The 13,291-nt window shown below is 41.6% G+C and overlaps 1 protein-coding gene across 1 annotated transcript; it reads right to left on the bottom strand.

Moving 5' to 3' along the window:
- Positions 1-3,982: 3,982 nt before the first annotated feature.
- Positions 3,983-12,209, bottom strand: kcmf1 (potassium channel modulatory factor 1). Its single transcript, XM_070851134.1, has 7 exons — positions 12,022-12,209; positions 9,995-10,162; positions 9,612-9,751; positions 7,626-7,727; positions 7,307-7,490; positions 6,456-6,750; positions 3,983-4,778 (listed from the first exon to the last, which is right to left on the bottom strand). The coding sequence occupies exons 1-7, from the start codon at positions 12,035-12,037 to the stop codon at positions 4,514-4,516; spliced, it is 1,170 nt and encodes a 389-aa protein (XP_070707235.1). The 5' UTR covers positions 12,038-12,209; the 3' UTR covers positions 3,983-4,513.
- Between the last annotated feature and the right edge of the window lie 1,082 nt (positions 12,210-13,291).

Genomic DNA, 13,291 nt, shown 5'->3' with positions numbered 1-13,291 from the left:
TCTCCCAAAGTTTGGGAGTGAAATTTGAACCAGATGTGAATGCTTTGTGTCTTCCTACAGACAAACAGTGTCTGATAGAGCCAGGCTAGCTGTTTCCCCCTGTTTCCAGTCTTTGTGCTAAGCTAAGCTAAGTAGCTGCTGGAAGCAGCACAAGTGTAGTCTCAGGAGAAACAAGTCAAACTTTACATGGCTTTCTGAAACGTCTCTGTTCATACAACGGTAGGCGCCTTGCATTGTGGGACACAGTAGGTGAAGTAGACTGGTCCCATGCATGCTGCAGATTTTGCTTTTGTTTGCAAACTGTATAAGACAAACTACATTTTGTCCTATTCAATACAAACTGCCAGTCTAGTAGGCCATTTCCAGTACAGCCCTAGTCTTTTGTTGTGTTAAGGCTTTAGCCTCTTATGTTACTTCACAGGTAATTTTTTTTTGTGTGTTTGAAGTTTATTCTTATTCTTTTGGAGCTGTGTGTAACAAAAATCAATTTCCCCCTGGGGATTATTAAAGGAATTCTGATTCTGATGACAGTTGGCCACCATGTTGGATTAGTGACCTCACAGATGATGTCACAGTTGGTTGGAATAGTGACCTCACAGATGATGTCACAGTTGGTTGGAATGGTGACCTCACATATGATGTCACAGATGATGTCACCAGTTGTCATACGGAAGTTTGTATATAGACCTTGAAAAGATCAAACCCACTGAGTTGGAGTCGACCCGCTCCCTTAGATGGGATGATGCAGCGGGTGTCCCTCACCAACAGAGGCCTCGAGTTGAGCCGCCGATTTTCTGCAGGGTGTTCCCCCCGCTGTCAGATTCAATCGGCGTGCAAGATCGGGTATAGGGGAAGCCAAGCTTGACTCGTTTCCGTAGCGCTGCTTCTGTTTGTGTGCCGCCTGCATCATTCCATCTTCGTATTTACTTCTCAAGTATGAATTTTTATCTGGACTCAGGGCTTGGTTTGTGGACCGCCACTTTGAGGCCTTGAGTCCCGCTGTACAGGCGGCGCCATATTGTTTTCATGGCCCTCGCCATCTTGTTTTTTTAGCACCAGAATAGACAAACTGCAGCTAGTTTGTTTAAGGAAACAGGACAGGCAGCTGAATCCATGCGCCATTCATGGCCAGATATCCTCTAAGGAACAGCTGAGCAGTCAGACAAAATGAAAAGAGCCTGTCAATCAGACCCAGTATCATTACCATCAACTTTCTACAGGAAGTCACTATACCTTTAGATAGAGCCAGGCTAGCTGTTTCCCCCTGTTTCCAGTCTTTGTGCTAAGCTAAGCTAAGCAGCTGCTGGAAGCAGCACAAGTGTAGTCTCATCAGCAACTGCAGCTGGTTTGTGTCTGTCCATCACCCACAAGGTGGTCCCCTGTCACTGTCATGCATTGTTTAAGCGTGTCGGTGGGGTTGATACTCAGATTGGATTATCAGGTCATGTGTAATACCTTAAACAAATGGTCTTTTTTAAAACAATTATTCATGCAGAAAAGACAAATCAGCATGTTTTCATATCATTCATATATTAATGAACTTTAGTGACTTTTCAATGATCACAAACTACAGGGGAGAAGTCTGAGCTCTGAAGCTCCAGAAACTTCCATCACAATTGTCTTTGTGAAATCTGGCACATTAAAAAATGACAAATTCCAGAGTAACTTCCACATCATACGTTCAGTGCAGCCACCAGCTGTATGCAGTAAACTACAAGCTAATGTTCCCTAACTCTCTAACCTAGTTGGACCCATCATGTTTGTTAGCAATACCATCAGAGGGATTTCCCCCCTAAACCTCTCAAATGGTTTTATTTAGATAACAATTAAAGGCCCAAAGTGGTAAAAAAAAAAAAAAAGGCAGAGATTAGTGGGGGGAAATGAGTTGTGCAGTTGTGTTGTTTGAATTTGCAGTGCTACATTTCATGTGTATTTTGTAAAGATCAGTCAGCTTTCTTTATACTTGTTGATCTAATATCTCCAACAACAATCTGAACAGCACACACTGGGAGATTGTCCGTAAAGGCGTGACTGACACCTAATCTGTGTTTCACCGTCATTGCTTTCGGTTGTGGGCTACTTTAAAAAGAACCAACGTGTCATGAAAGGTATCCCATGGGCAGCATTTGTTTCTAACAATAACTACTGAGGAGCGACAAGGACAGCTGCCCTAAAGGGCCACACACACACACACACACACACACACACACACACACACACACAAGGACAAACCAGTGGTAACAGCTTGTTAACTGCTCTTGCTAAAATAGATGGTGTTTAGTTGTATAATATTCATGTGGTGTTACACACAAATAAATGTTTATAGGTAGAAATATTCTTGCGCTCCATGGTATGTGACCTACCTTGGTGTTTTGTAATGTTAATGATAAGGAGCTCCATAATCTACTCAGACTGGCGGGGCAGTTGTTGGGCCAGTCCATCAAGGGCATCTTCCTCAACATTTGTCTCATGCCTTTCACTGGGGTGAGGTGTGGGGGGGCTTACTGCCCCCCGAGGGAGGCTTCAGTGTGAAGACCCTGCTTTTGTCTCTTGTTCATTAACTCCACACTCGTGATCAAAGTGTAACATCGCAACTGATTGTGGGACATTTGAGAACAATCGATTAAAATGCGTTATTGCTTTTCTGGTTTGATCATCCAGAGTGTCTGCTTTATTTATAGTTTTATGTTTTGTTATATGTGCTGAGCTTGTTTTTCACAGCATTTGAGAAAATATTAACCTTAACACTTTAACCCAATTTCCTAACCAATATAAAAACATTTAATGGTTTGTAACACTATTATGACATTTGTGGCAGAACTGGTTATTAATGTACAGTATTTGTCGACAACTGTATCTTCTCCTGTGAAGACATATTTTATACTCTTACACCTGTTTATAAGCCGGCCTCCACTTATGGCTGCCCACAGGAGTTAGAGAAGTTATAGCTGTTGACAAAAGCATTACTACACATTTAAATCTGCTCATAAATACATTATAGTGTTACAGACTATCAAATGTTGATATACCTCTAAATGCTGAACAGGAGGGTTTAAGTGACGTGTGAGTGTCCCCACCTTCACTCCTCAAGCAGACATTAAAGTTCATGTGCCAACAAACTATTAAGCAATCGTGCCAGCTGAAGAGAAACAACACAAGGTGCAAAGGTCTGACGGTGTCTTGGTTTCATCAAAAGCTGTGCGCAGTTTATATTTATTGTATTCTAAATTTACATTTAAAAAAAATGTCTGCCCATGTCTTCGAACCATTATGAAAGTTAACGCACAAATTCAATATACATCTCATTGTATTTTACATAGAGGGTAAAAGTATAGGCATGAAGGTGGCATGATTCATATCAAGGCTCAAAAGAATCAGAAAACAAACATGAATAAATAGAAAGTGCTAACCTTAGCAGAAAAAAAAAGAATGCCTTCTCTTAAGAAACAAAACAAAACTGCAGTGTGGAAAGTCTCAAGCTCCTGTTTCCCAGCAAAAGAAATTCATACAAGCCATCTAAAGCATGTGGTCTGACACTGGGCCTGTACATGAGCAGGGTGAATGCCAGAAAATAGTGTGAAAGAGCAATGGACATACTGCAGCTGGGCGACTGTACTTATCTATAAATTATAAAGTATACTGTGCCTAAACAGCTTATCACTAAACATTAACATCTAGGAAAAATTCAGAGGCAGGTTCTCTTCTCTTCTGTTCCTAGTATTCATCTGATGCATGTGGTCGGAGCTCAGACACTCATCAGCGAGAAAAGGCATTCTGGAGCCGAGAGACGGACACACAGCGGCATTTCCTCCGAATCCAATTGTTTTCTCTTCATTACGTATGCTCTTCCAAACAAAACCTAACAAAATATTTTGTTAGACTTCAACTTCTGCATGTCAGTTTTGTAAACTACTCAATTGTCAATACTTAACCATGTTTTGAAATAACCATTTAAAAACAGTTGAAAGCTTTGGGATATTTTAAAAAAGGGGGTTTTAATGACAGGGTCATTAAAAGTCATGCACGCTGCAAATAACTGCATGCAGTAGTTATGGTAACCCATCCAAGCACTTTTTATTTATTAATAGTCATAAACACACAGCAGCTTCATCAGAGGAGCCTATGCCCTCTTGACTTTTGAATGTGGAGTATTTATACGGAGAGCCATTTGCATGTCACAGGAAGCAAAGGTCTGCCACAGCTGCCTGTAACATTTACCTGATAAAGAAAAGAAATGTTATGTGGATTGATTATCAACTTCATATATATTTTATATATATTTATATATTTCTCTTCTCTCGCTCGCTCACTCGCACATTTATCCCACTTGCTCTCATTTATTTTTGTTTACAATGTAACAAAAATGGTGACAGGCCTGAAATTACAATCACCAAAAACAAACAGAAAATCGAGGGGGGAGAAAGGAGGGGGAGGCCGGGGGGGACTGCTGCCGTTTGCTGCCCATCACTGGCAGTTGCAGCACAGAGGACACAGTCTGCGTGATGCTCGGACATCAAAGAGGAGGCGGCGGAGGCTCCTTCCCTGTAGAGCTGCTCTCTCTAAGCTGGAGGTTCTCCAACGCCACATCTAAAGGCATGATATCCACGCAGCCCATGGCTCCGAAGTCGGCGAAGTCTCGGCGCTCGTCCTCGTCAGAGGAAGAGCTCTCTTCGTGCATCAGCGTAGACAAAAGCAGCTCCTGGACAAACAGGCTGCGGTCTGCGCGCTCTCCTTCTAGAAACTGCCGCTCTGCTTCGGACATCTTAGGTTCATTCAACCTGGGGAAATAATGAACATTACATTTAAATAAAATCAGATGATATACTTCTCCAGGCAAATGTTTATTTTCTAAATAAAAAGGGGACAGCGAGGGGGAACATAAGCAGGTCAGTTTACCGTGTTAAGTTGTGATACTGAGGAGAATCAGCTTCACTTCAGAGTTGGAAGGAAATACTCATTGTTTTGATAGATGATTAACCTAAAGGTTTGAAGATTGATATATTCTAGGAGAACAGAGGACCAGCTCTCTTATTGGCTTCAGCTTTTTGGCCTTGTGCAACTTAGAGATTCTAACTGCTTTAACACACAAAAAAAATGTCATTGCGTTGTATTTATAGACTTCAACTCAACCAGGACTCTGCAGCACAGATTACAACACACTCAAAGTCCACTGAACATGTCGCTCCCATGTTGATTCAATTACATTGGCTCCCTGTGTCACAACAGATTAACTTTAAAACCTTACTGTTAACATTCAAAGCTCTTCATAATCTGTCCCCTGTTTATCTCACAGACCTCCTTTAGACCCTACACTCCTTCTCACCCCCTGCGGTCTTCATCAGCAGGTCTACTGGCACTACCAGCCATCAGCCGTAGCACAATGGGTGCCCTCTCATATGCTGCGCCCAAACTTTGGAACCACCCTCTCCCTCAACATCCACATGCAGGAATCCATTAGAGATGTCACAAAGGCTCCGAAAACTCATCTTTTTAAACTAACCTTCTCAATCTAATTGTATCAGCTCTGTCTTACTCTGTATGTAAAGTACTTTTATAACTGGTGCTGTGTTGTCCATGAAATAAAATGTGTTATTATTTTGCAATCAGCTTCAGTAAAATGTGCGTTAACATGTCACATTAAAGGACAAGACTAGTTATAGTCTTAATTATTGTTTTTGTCTACAAAACCAGTAATAAATGGATCCTGACACGTACTGTGTGTATCGAATGCCTGATGCGGACTACTCCTCTGTGCCACAGACCACTATTGTTGTCCATTGTTGTTCAAAGTCCATTAAAAACACATTAGTGAGCCACACTGTTGCACTGGGTGACATGTTGCTTCTTCACGATGAACACTGGCGCTGTAGATTATTTTGGGTCTATTATCCTGGAAATACCATCCTGCTACCGTAAATACTTACTGCAGCAACAACAGTCCCCAATAATTGCTCTGTTTTTCCTGTTTGAGTAACATTAACTGCCAACTACAGAGGCCTGCTGTTTAACTATGAATATTGGCCTGTTTTTAGGCAGGAACCAATGGGCTTAATGGGGAGTAGGCAAGTCAGAAAGTACTAATGCTCCAAGATAATTTTTTACCACACATGGTCTTTGATGGAAAAGCTTCTGTCGACAGGGGTTAGCTAGTGTTTTTAAGTGCCATTAAAACATGTATTAGTGGTTTTTCACCAGTTAATAACCATACAAATGGCCAACAGTATTACTAGAAGTCCTTAGTATCATACTCATTAAAACTGTGTTACCATATGAATGTTTGTCACTATAAGACTTGGTGCTGGTACAATCAACCACCAAAAGAACATAACAGCATTTTAACTTATATATAAAACAATGTACTAATCATAGCTTTACAAAAAGTCATCATTTTACAGTCAAAAACATCATCAAGGTTGTAACCAAAACTATGAAACTAAGAGAGTGGCCACACTCACCGTGCTAATAGGAACTGGGAGCTGTGGGACGAGGATGAGGGATTGTTTTCACCCACAGTGACGGTGTTGGCAGTTGCTGTGCTGGGTGGAGGGATGGTGGTACCAGTGTTGCCTGGGTTGTTGCTGCGTCGTGTTGCGTGGCGTCCTGTCTCCACTTGCTGTCGTGCCGCCTGAGCCTGCTGCCGCTCCAACTGCAGTTGCATCTGGAGCTGCTGGAGCTGGGAGGCTGAAGGCCCTGATGAGTTTATTTGCCCCCCTGCTGCACGGCGCACACCTGACAGCTGAGACAACAACTCTGCGGGGGACACGACAAAAGCAGGCTTCACTGTTGGTTGTTTCTACACAAGTCATGATATCAAAAGACAACACTGTAGATACCTGTAAGAAGATGTGAAGGACAGAGGAAAAACAAAGATTACAGGAAATCCTTCAGATATTGTTGCATATATTCATTAGACAACATTAAGGAAAAATCTCTGAATCCAAACATTTTATAAATTGTAAAACATATACAAGAGAGAGAACACCTGACACATTAAGACAAATTTGTGTTTTCACTTCTGTAGGTGATTTGATCCTTAGTGTCTGAGCTTATGCTTTTGTTTGTGTTTTGTCCTTAGGGGCCTCTGTAAACAGATGGTGAACTATGCTTAAGTTAAACATGGTTAGCTAAGGAAAACAAAAAACCATAATGTAATAATGTTGACCTGTAGATTGGAAATGGATGGGTTAATCAGTTGTACAATGCAGGTATTCAGTTTTTACCAGCAGAGGGTACTAGTGAAAGGCCCAACCCATTTGTGTGACGAGTATAATCTGCAGTGTACACCAGTATGCCACTCGATTCTCACCTGCAATTGGGTCCATTGCTTCTCTGTTACTGGGGGTGTAAGTGGAGCTCTGTGATGAGGAGGATGAAAGCCCCCCTGTGGAGCCGCTAGTAAAGTGCATATTTGTCCGTCGTGCCCTGGGACCGCCCAGTCCTCGTCCAGGGTGGAACATCCTGCGTACATGTCGAACACTGCTGGATTCATCGTAAACAGGGACTGTTAAGGGTTAATGCAGTAGAGGGACACGACATACGGTATATACATTTAAACATACATTTAAACAATCTATACAAACACATATTTATGTAACCACTACTGTGTGTAGACAGAGAAAGGATATTAAATCTCTTGGTGCTCTGTGTTCAAGTGTGAGGTGAGCTGTAAAGTCATCTGTGACATGGTTGGGGTCCCCTCCTGGCAAGGCAGCGCATATTGGACAAATCTGAAATGAGAGAGCGAGAGGTTTCTGTTTGGGATGAATGTTTTTTTCCCTGACAAAAGCTTTGCCATGTCCACCACGCCGTACTGAAACAACATGCAGGTTCTAAGCAATATTGCAACTTTTTCGATGTCAGGTTTTACCCCCTTTAAACTTTTTGTGGAATGCTGCATCATAACCTGCAGCACATCTGAGAGTAACTGTTGTACATACTAAAAGCTGTAGCACAGGGCTCTCTATATAATACCTAATCAAGTCCATTAAAAGGGTACCAATTCAGCATTTCAGTTGTATGATATTATCTGAGATGGACATCATGAATATATATATCTGAAAATATCATTGCTTTTTGATATTTCAAAAACAAAATGTTTAATCAATAATGGAAACTATTGCTAGTTGCAGGGTGTGATGGCACCACTACTGTGCAGTAAAATCAAACCCGCTCCATCATGTTTCAGATGTCTGCGCACACCGCACTGCAGATCATCACACTTCATTCATACAGAACATTTCACAACAAATGAGTCCATTGAGGCAATTACCACACATCACATTCTCTTGCTCACAGAGGCTGTATCACAGCAGGACAAACCAGTGTCACTGGTGCATCAAATTCTCAAGGTAACATCCCAGGAAATTACATCCTATACGCTAAATGCCATGTAGAAACACAGCAACAGGTTAAAGGGAAACTTCCTCTCTAACAGCTGTCTGTTTTTTCCCTGTGTTCCTGTGTAGCCAGTCCCTAAGATTGTATATCTTATTCCTCTGTGCCATAGAGGTCCATTGTTGTCTAAAAACTATTAAAATGCATGAATGAGACACATTGTTTTACTGGGTGACATGTTTCAGCTTTACGATGAACTGTACTGAGTAAATCCCACACACCACCCTGCTGCAGTAAATACTCATTAGTGCATCAAATGTGTATTAATAAGTGCACCATTCGCTCCTGTTTGAGTAACATGGCCAAAAACTAGCACTCTGCTGCTGTAGGAAATAATTCAGCTGCTCTAAAAAGTGAAAACATTAATTTGTGAAAGAGTTGCACACTAAGTAGAGACAAATGGCCTTCGGGCTGAGTACACAGACAGGGTTAGAAAGTTGGGAAGTACTGAGAAAGGGAATAACCCACTGCTGATTTGGTCTTATCATGGCCTTTGTTGATAATATGAAACTTGCTAACACCCGCTGCCTGCCAACTTCTCCATCAGAGCCCCTCATGTTACACAATGACACTTTCTCTGTTGTGGCATCGGCAGCAGAAGCCAACAGCACAGTCCACAGGGTGGGTCCTCAGCGGTGTAGCAACTTGCTTTCTTTTGGCTCAGGTGGCCAGCTGGGGCACAAATACTAATTGTTGGCTCTACCTGTGGACTACAAGGGTCTCTTTTTGCCCCATCGCTGCTAGCAGAGCTGCTGTTGACCGACAGGCTACCTACTAGCCAGTCAGACAGGTGTCAGTGTGGTCTGCAGGAGCCTGACCCCCTGCCTTGCTTTGCTCAGTTTACTCAGCAGTAGACACTCATAAAAATCCTGCTCTGACAACAAGTAATCCAGAAATATCCTCTGCATGTGCATTCTGGGAAGTCATTTTAGCTGACTGAAGTGCAGCACTTAATAGCAATGGAAGACCGAACTGTAGTGATGAAGACTGATAAGAATGAAAGTAGTATAAAAAAAAAAGTAGTATAAAAACGATCTCACCGTCTAATGACTTCAATAAACAAGTATGTTAGTGGACGGCAGAAATGAACTTGGCCACTGGAGCTGCTTACAGCCAAAGACACCATTTGAAAGTTTTGTGGACATTACTGATGACTACCACGTACAATTACAGTTAAAACCCTGTTAACAATCCCTTAATGTGTGCAGTATACTCACCACCTCTGTGGAAGTCTCTGCATGTTCTGAGGTGACATGCTCCTGTAGGGACGTCTCTGTGAAACCCATCTTCCCACAGTAAGGACATGTGAATGACTGGGGTTGCTCTACTGAAAATGTGTCTCCTCCATAATACAAATCTGAAAGACAGTAACCAGAGCAACCAGCTGTTGTTTGTCAATATTTTAATGATTAACACAAATATAATGCCCACAGTACAAAACTAGGCTTAAAAATTACTGCAAGCTTGATGAATGCTTTGTAGTGACACAGTAGGCTACAATGAAGTCATAAAGTATAATAATCATGTCATGACATAGTTCATTTGAATGTGATCGGTAAGCCACACAAGTCTCTGTTTGGACTTTCAGGCATGTCCTTACCATAGTCTACCCTGGTTAATATACACTGCATGGGGTGCTCTGTGGTGTGTCTTGTTGTCGTGGCTCCGCTCTCGTAGCACGATGCACACAGGTCGTAGTCGTAGCAAATTAAACACTTGAACCGTCTTCCTCTAAAGTTCCCTTTTAAACATGCATCACAGCTAACACCTGCAAAAAAAAAGAGAAGAATGTATAGTCAAACACGTGGACCTGACAATAACGTTACAAATTCCTTATAACTGCGTCTGACAGACTGGCTGTGAGAAAGCAATCTCTATCTGTCAGCCAGTCTCACTTACATGACCATGTGTTTTGGAGTGGCACCAAATCACCAGCAAGTGCCAGCAAGGAAGAACTGTGGCATTTCAGTGAATTTCACAAGAAAGGCTTCAAAGACGCAACTCAGAGGCATGCCACAAACACACGAAGCACCTGAAAGCTGTTTTTATTACAGCTTTTATTACTCATTAATAGCACTGTCCACATATTTTCAGCTAGCGTATTGGTTTTTGTATTTCTCTAGATGTGCACGAACCTAATTGGTCAAGAGAAAGCAGAGTCAACCAAAGCACCAGACATCATTTCATTTCTGTATTCCCAAAATAGATTATTACATGTCATCATATCAAATATTATTGCATCTCTCTGCTTGTCTACCATACATGATAGCAGAGAAGAAGTATTCAAGTACTCGCTACACTACAGACACAACCAGCTATTTTCTATGAGACATGATTGTTTGCATTTTACACAATTTTCCAAGTCCTGCCTCACTGACATTCCCTTTAAAAGAAAAACATGTATCATTTGGCAACCATTGGATAGAAAGTAAGCAAGTATTGGGGGAATCTCCTCTTTTGAGGCTGATCTAGCGAAATACAGCGCTTCAAAATATAAAGGGAAGAGGCAACATTTATTAACCAAACCCAGGCCTGGATGAGCACATCAACTGGCAATATGCAGTTATCAGCTCTATGTGTTTATGTGATTACAGGTTAGTTGCACCAGAGCAGGTTTTTCCAACGCCTGCCAAAAATAGAGGTATTAGTGTCACCTGAGTTGTTAAAAAAAAAATTGTGTGCCTTCCTCATTTGAATGTACAACCCACTTACAGGAGAGTTTTTGAGTTTCTGGAAGATCATGGAGGCTTTTCACCTCGAACACTAGCCTGTCCACTGAGGACAATTTAACAATGTTAGGAAAGGCACTAAGGCATTCTCTTTTGTACTATTAGGGCTATCTAACTCCAGGGTCCTCTTGTTTGCATTACAGAACACCATAGCAACTTCTGTCTGGCCTGCTCCAGACACACTCAGACTTACACTCACATCTGGTTTGCAGTCAAACACGCCGTAACTTAACCCTAGTAGCTAGCAGCCTGCCAGCTAGCTAACTTAGTGATTGGTTAATGTTCAGAGGCCTCAGACTTTCTGCCTTCTTCTTGATGACAGTGCATTCGCTAACAACATTAGGGTATGTGACCAGACGGGACAGTATGGCGCTAACATTACAGCTCCGAGCTCTTAAATTAGCACGTAACCCCTAATGTAGGCAAAACAAGATATTAGCTATATTAGGAGATATCATAGTACAGAACCAGGGAGGTTATAAGCGCCGCTATGAGCAATATTAAGTCGCAGCTGCACCAATGACTCCTTATGTTAGCATACATTAGCCTGCTCGCTAGCCCAGCTAACGTAAGGTAGCGCAGTACCTAGCAACGGCTAACTGCTAAGCTCCGCAATGTTGCCGTATCATTGCGAGCAGGTTAGCAGAAGTTACGACCATTTGCCTCATATTAAGAGACAAGAGAGCGTAACAAATGGACACCAAAGCTGCTCATAGCAAATATGTGTGTCGGGACAAGCCTGGAAACAAACCGCGAAAAACGCAACACCACCACCACCACCACAACCCCCCCAACCCCGACTTGAATAAGCACTTAGCTTGAGAAGCTAGCCGAGGAGCTAGCTGCTCAGGTAATGTAGCCACCAACCAAGGCGCTGAGGACCTGTTTATCAACTCACCCTCATGACGGGACATCCTACAAACAGCGACACAGCCCCTCCTCGGGCTCCCCAGCGCGGTCAACGGGGGGACGATGCAGACTTTTAGGTACTAAACTGAAAAAAGCCTTCACCCTCGCCTCTTTTTCGAGCAAGATGGATCCTCCAGCAGCTTACAGTTTGTACTGCTTCCCCTCCCAGAGTGTCACTTATCGCTGGGTGTCGCGGGTGAACACTAGGCGGCGCACTTCCGCATCAAATCACTCGGGCCCTGATGTTGGTGCTTTGGGATTTTAATGCCCTCATTGGTGCCTCGCAGGAAAGACCAATATGTATAGTAGTATTATCAGCAAAATGTGCATCCTTTTTTCTATACACATTTTTTTCCTTTGGTGGAAAGTAATCTGATACTATGCATGTTTATCGTTGTTCTCATGTAGACATGGGCAACAAAGCTAAAGAAAGGTAAGCGTAAACATTTAACAACTGTGTACAGATATAGATATAGTATACTTTATATTAAAACTATATATATATATATATATATATATATATATACATATATATATATATATAAACATCAATGAAACTTGTGCATTGGTGCAGAGTGCAACGATGCTGGGATAAGTACTGAATGATGTTGTAAATTAGGTAATATAAGTGGTTTATTTAAAGACATGAGGTAGTTGGATATGGCACTGTATGAATTTATGCCATACACAGCACATGCAGCTTGCTCAGATTTATGTACGAATACGCATTTGTTCCACAAATATAACACAGTCTCTCTGAGTAGGTATACGCATGCTTAACAGAAATTAATGATAATAAGTTAATAATTCTGATGTGCACTTTTTCTGCTCCAAAAACCAAGCTGTCTTTCCTCTATTAACTCTCCAAATGTCTTATTATCTATTTCAATAAGTGATAAAAAAAAAAAAAATGAAACTCTCATAATACCACTAGCCTACTATACTATAATACTATTATATAGTGGTGGTTTAATTTATAATGCATTATACATTCTCGGTTTATTGTTTGTATGAAAACTCTTAATCTGCAGCTGTCAAATAAATGTAGTGGAGTGAAAAGTCCAATATTTCTCTCTGAAGTGGAGTAGAGAGTATAAAGAATGATAAAATGGAAATACTCAAGTAAAGTAAGAAGAATTAAAATCATCAATATTAGAGAAAAAGTACAGTACTTCACTTTATCGCTGTCCTCAGGCCCTATTGAGCCTGAACATTTTGAACAGACACTTTTAGAACGTACTCGTCTTCTTGGACTGCAG

Source organism: Pempheris klunzingeri, chromosome 19, assembly GCF_042242105.1.
Source record: "Pempheris klunzingeri isolate RE-2024b chromosome 19, fPemKlu1.hap1, whole genome shotgun sequence".
Classification (NCBI taxonomy): domain Eukaryota; kingdom Metazoa; phylum Chordata; class Actinopteri; order Acropomatiformes; family Pempheridae; genus Pempheris; species Pempheris klunzingeri.
The sequence above is the reverse complement of the archived record's forward strand: the minus strand, read 5'-3'. Positions and strand labels throughout refer to the sequence as shown.

Excerpts from the sequence above, each read along its gene's own strand:
- kcmf1 (XM_070851134.1), bottom strand. Across the intron at positions 7,728-9,611 it reads CAGAGACTTCCACAGAGGTG|ATTTGTCCAATATGCGCTGC; the intron begins GTGAGTATACTG and ends CTCTCATTTCAG. Across the intron at positions 6,751-7,306 it reads AGCAATGGACCCAATTGCAG|AGTTGTTGTCTCAGCTGTCA; the intron begins GTGAGAATCGAG and ends TGTCCCCCGCAG.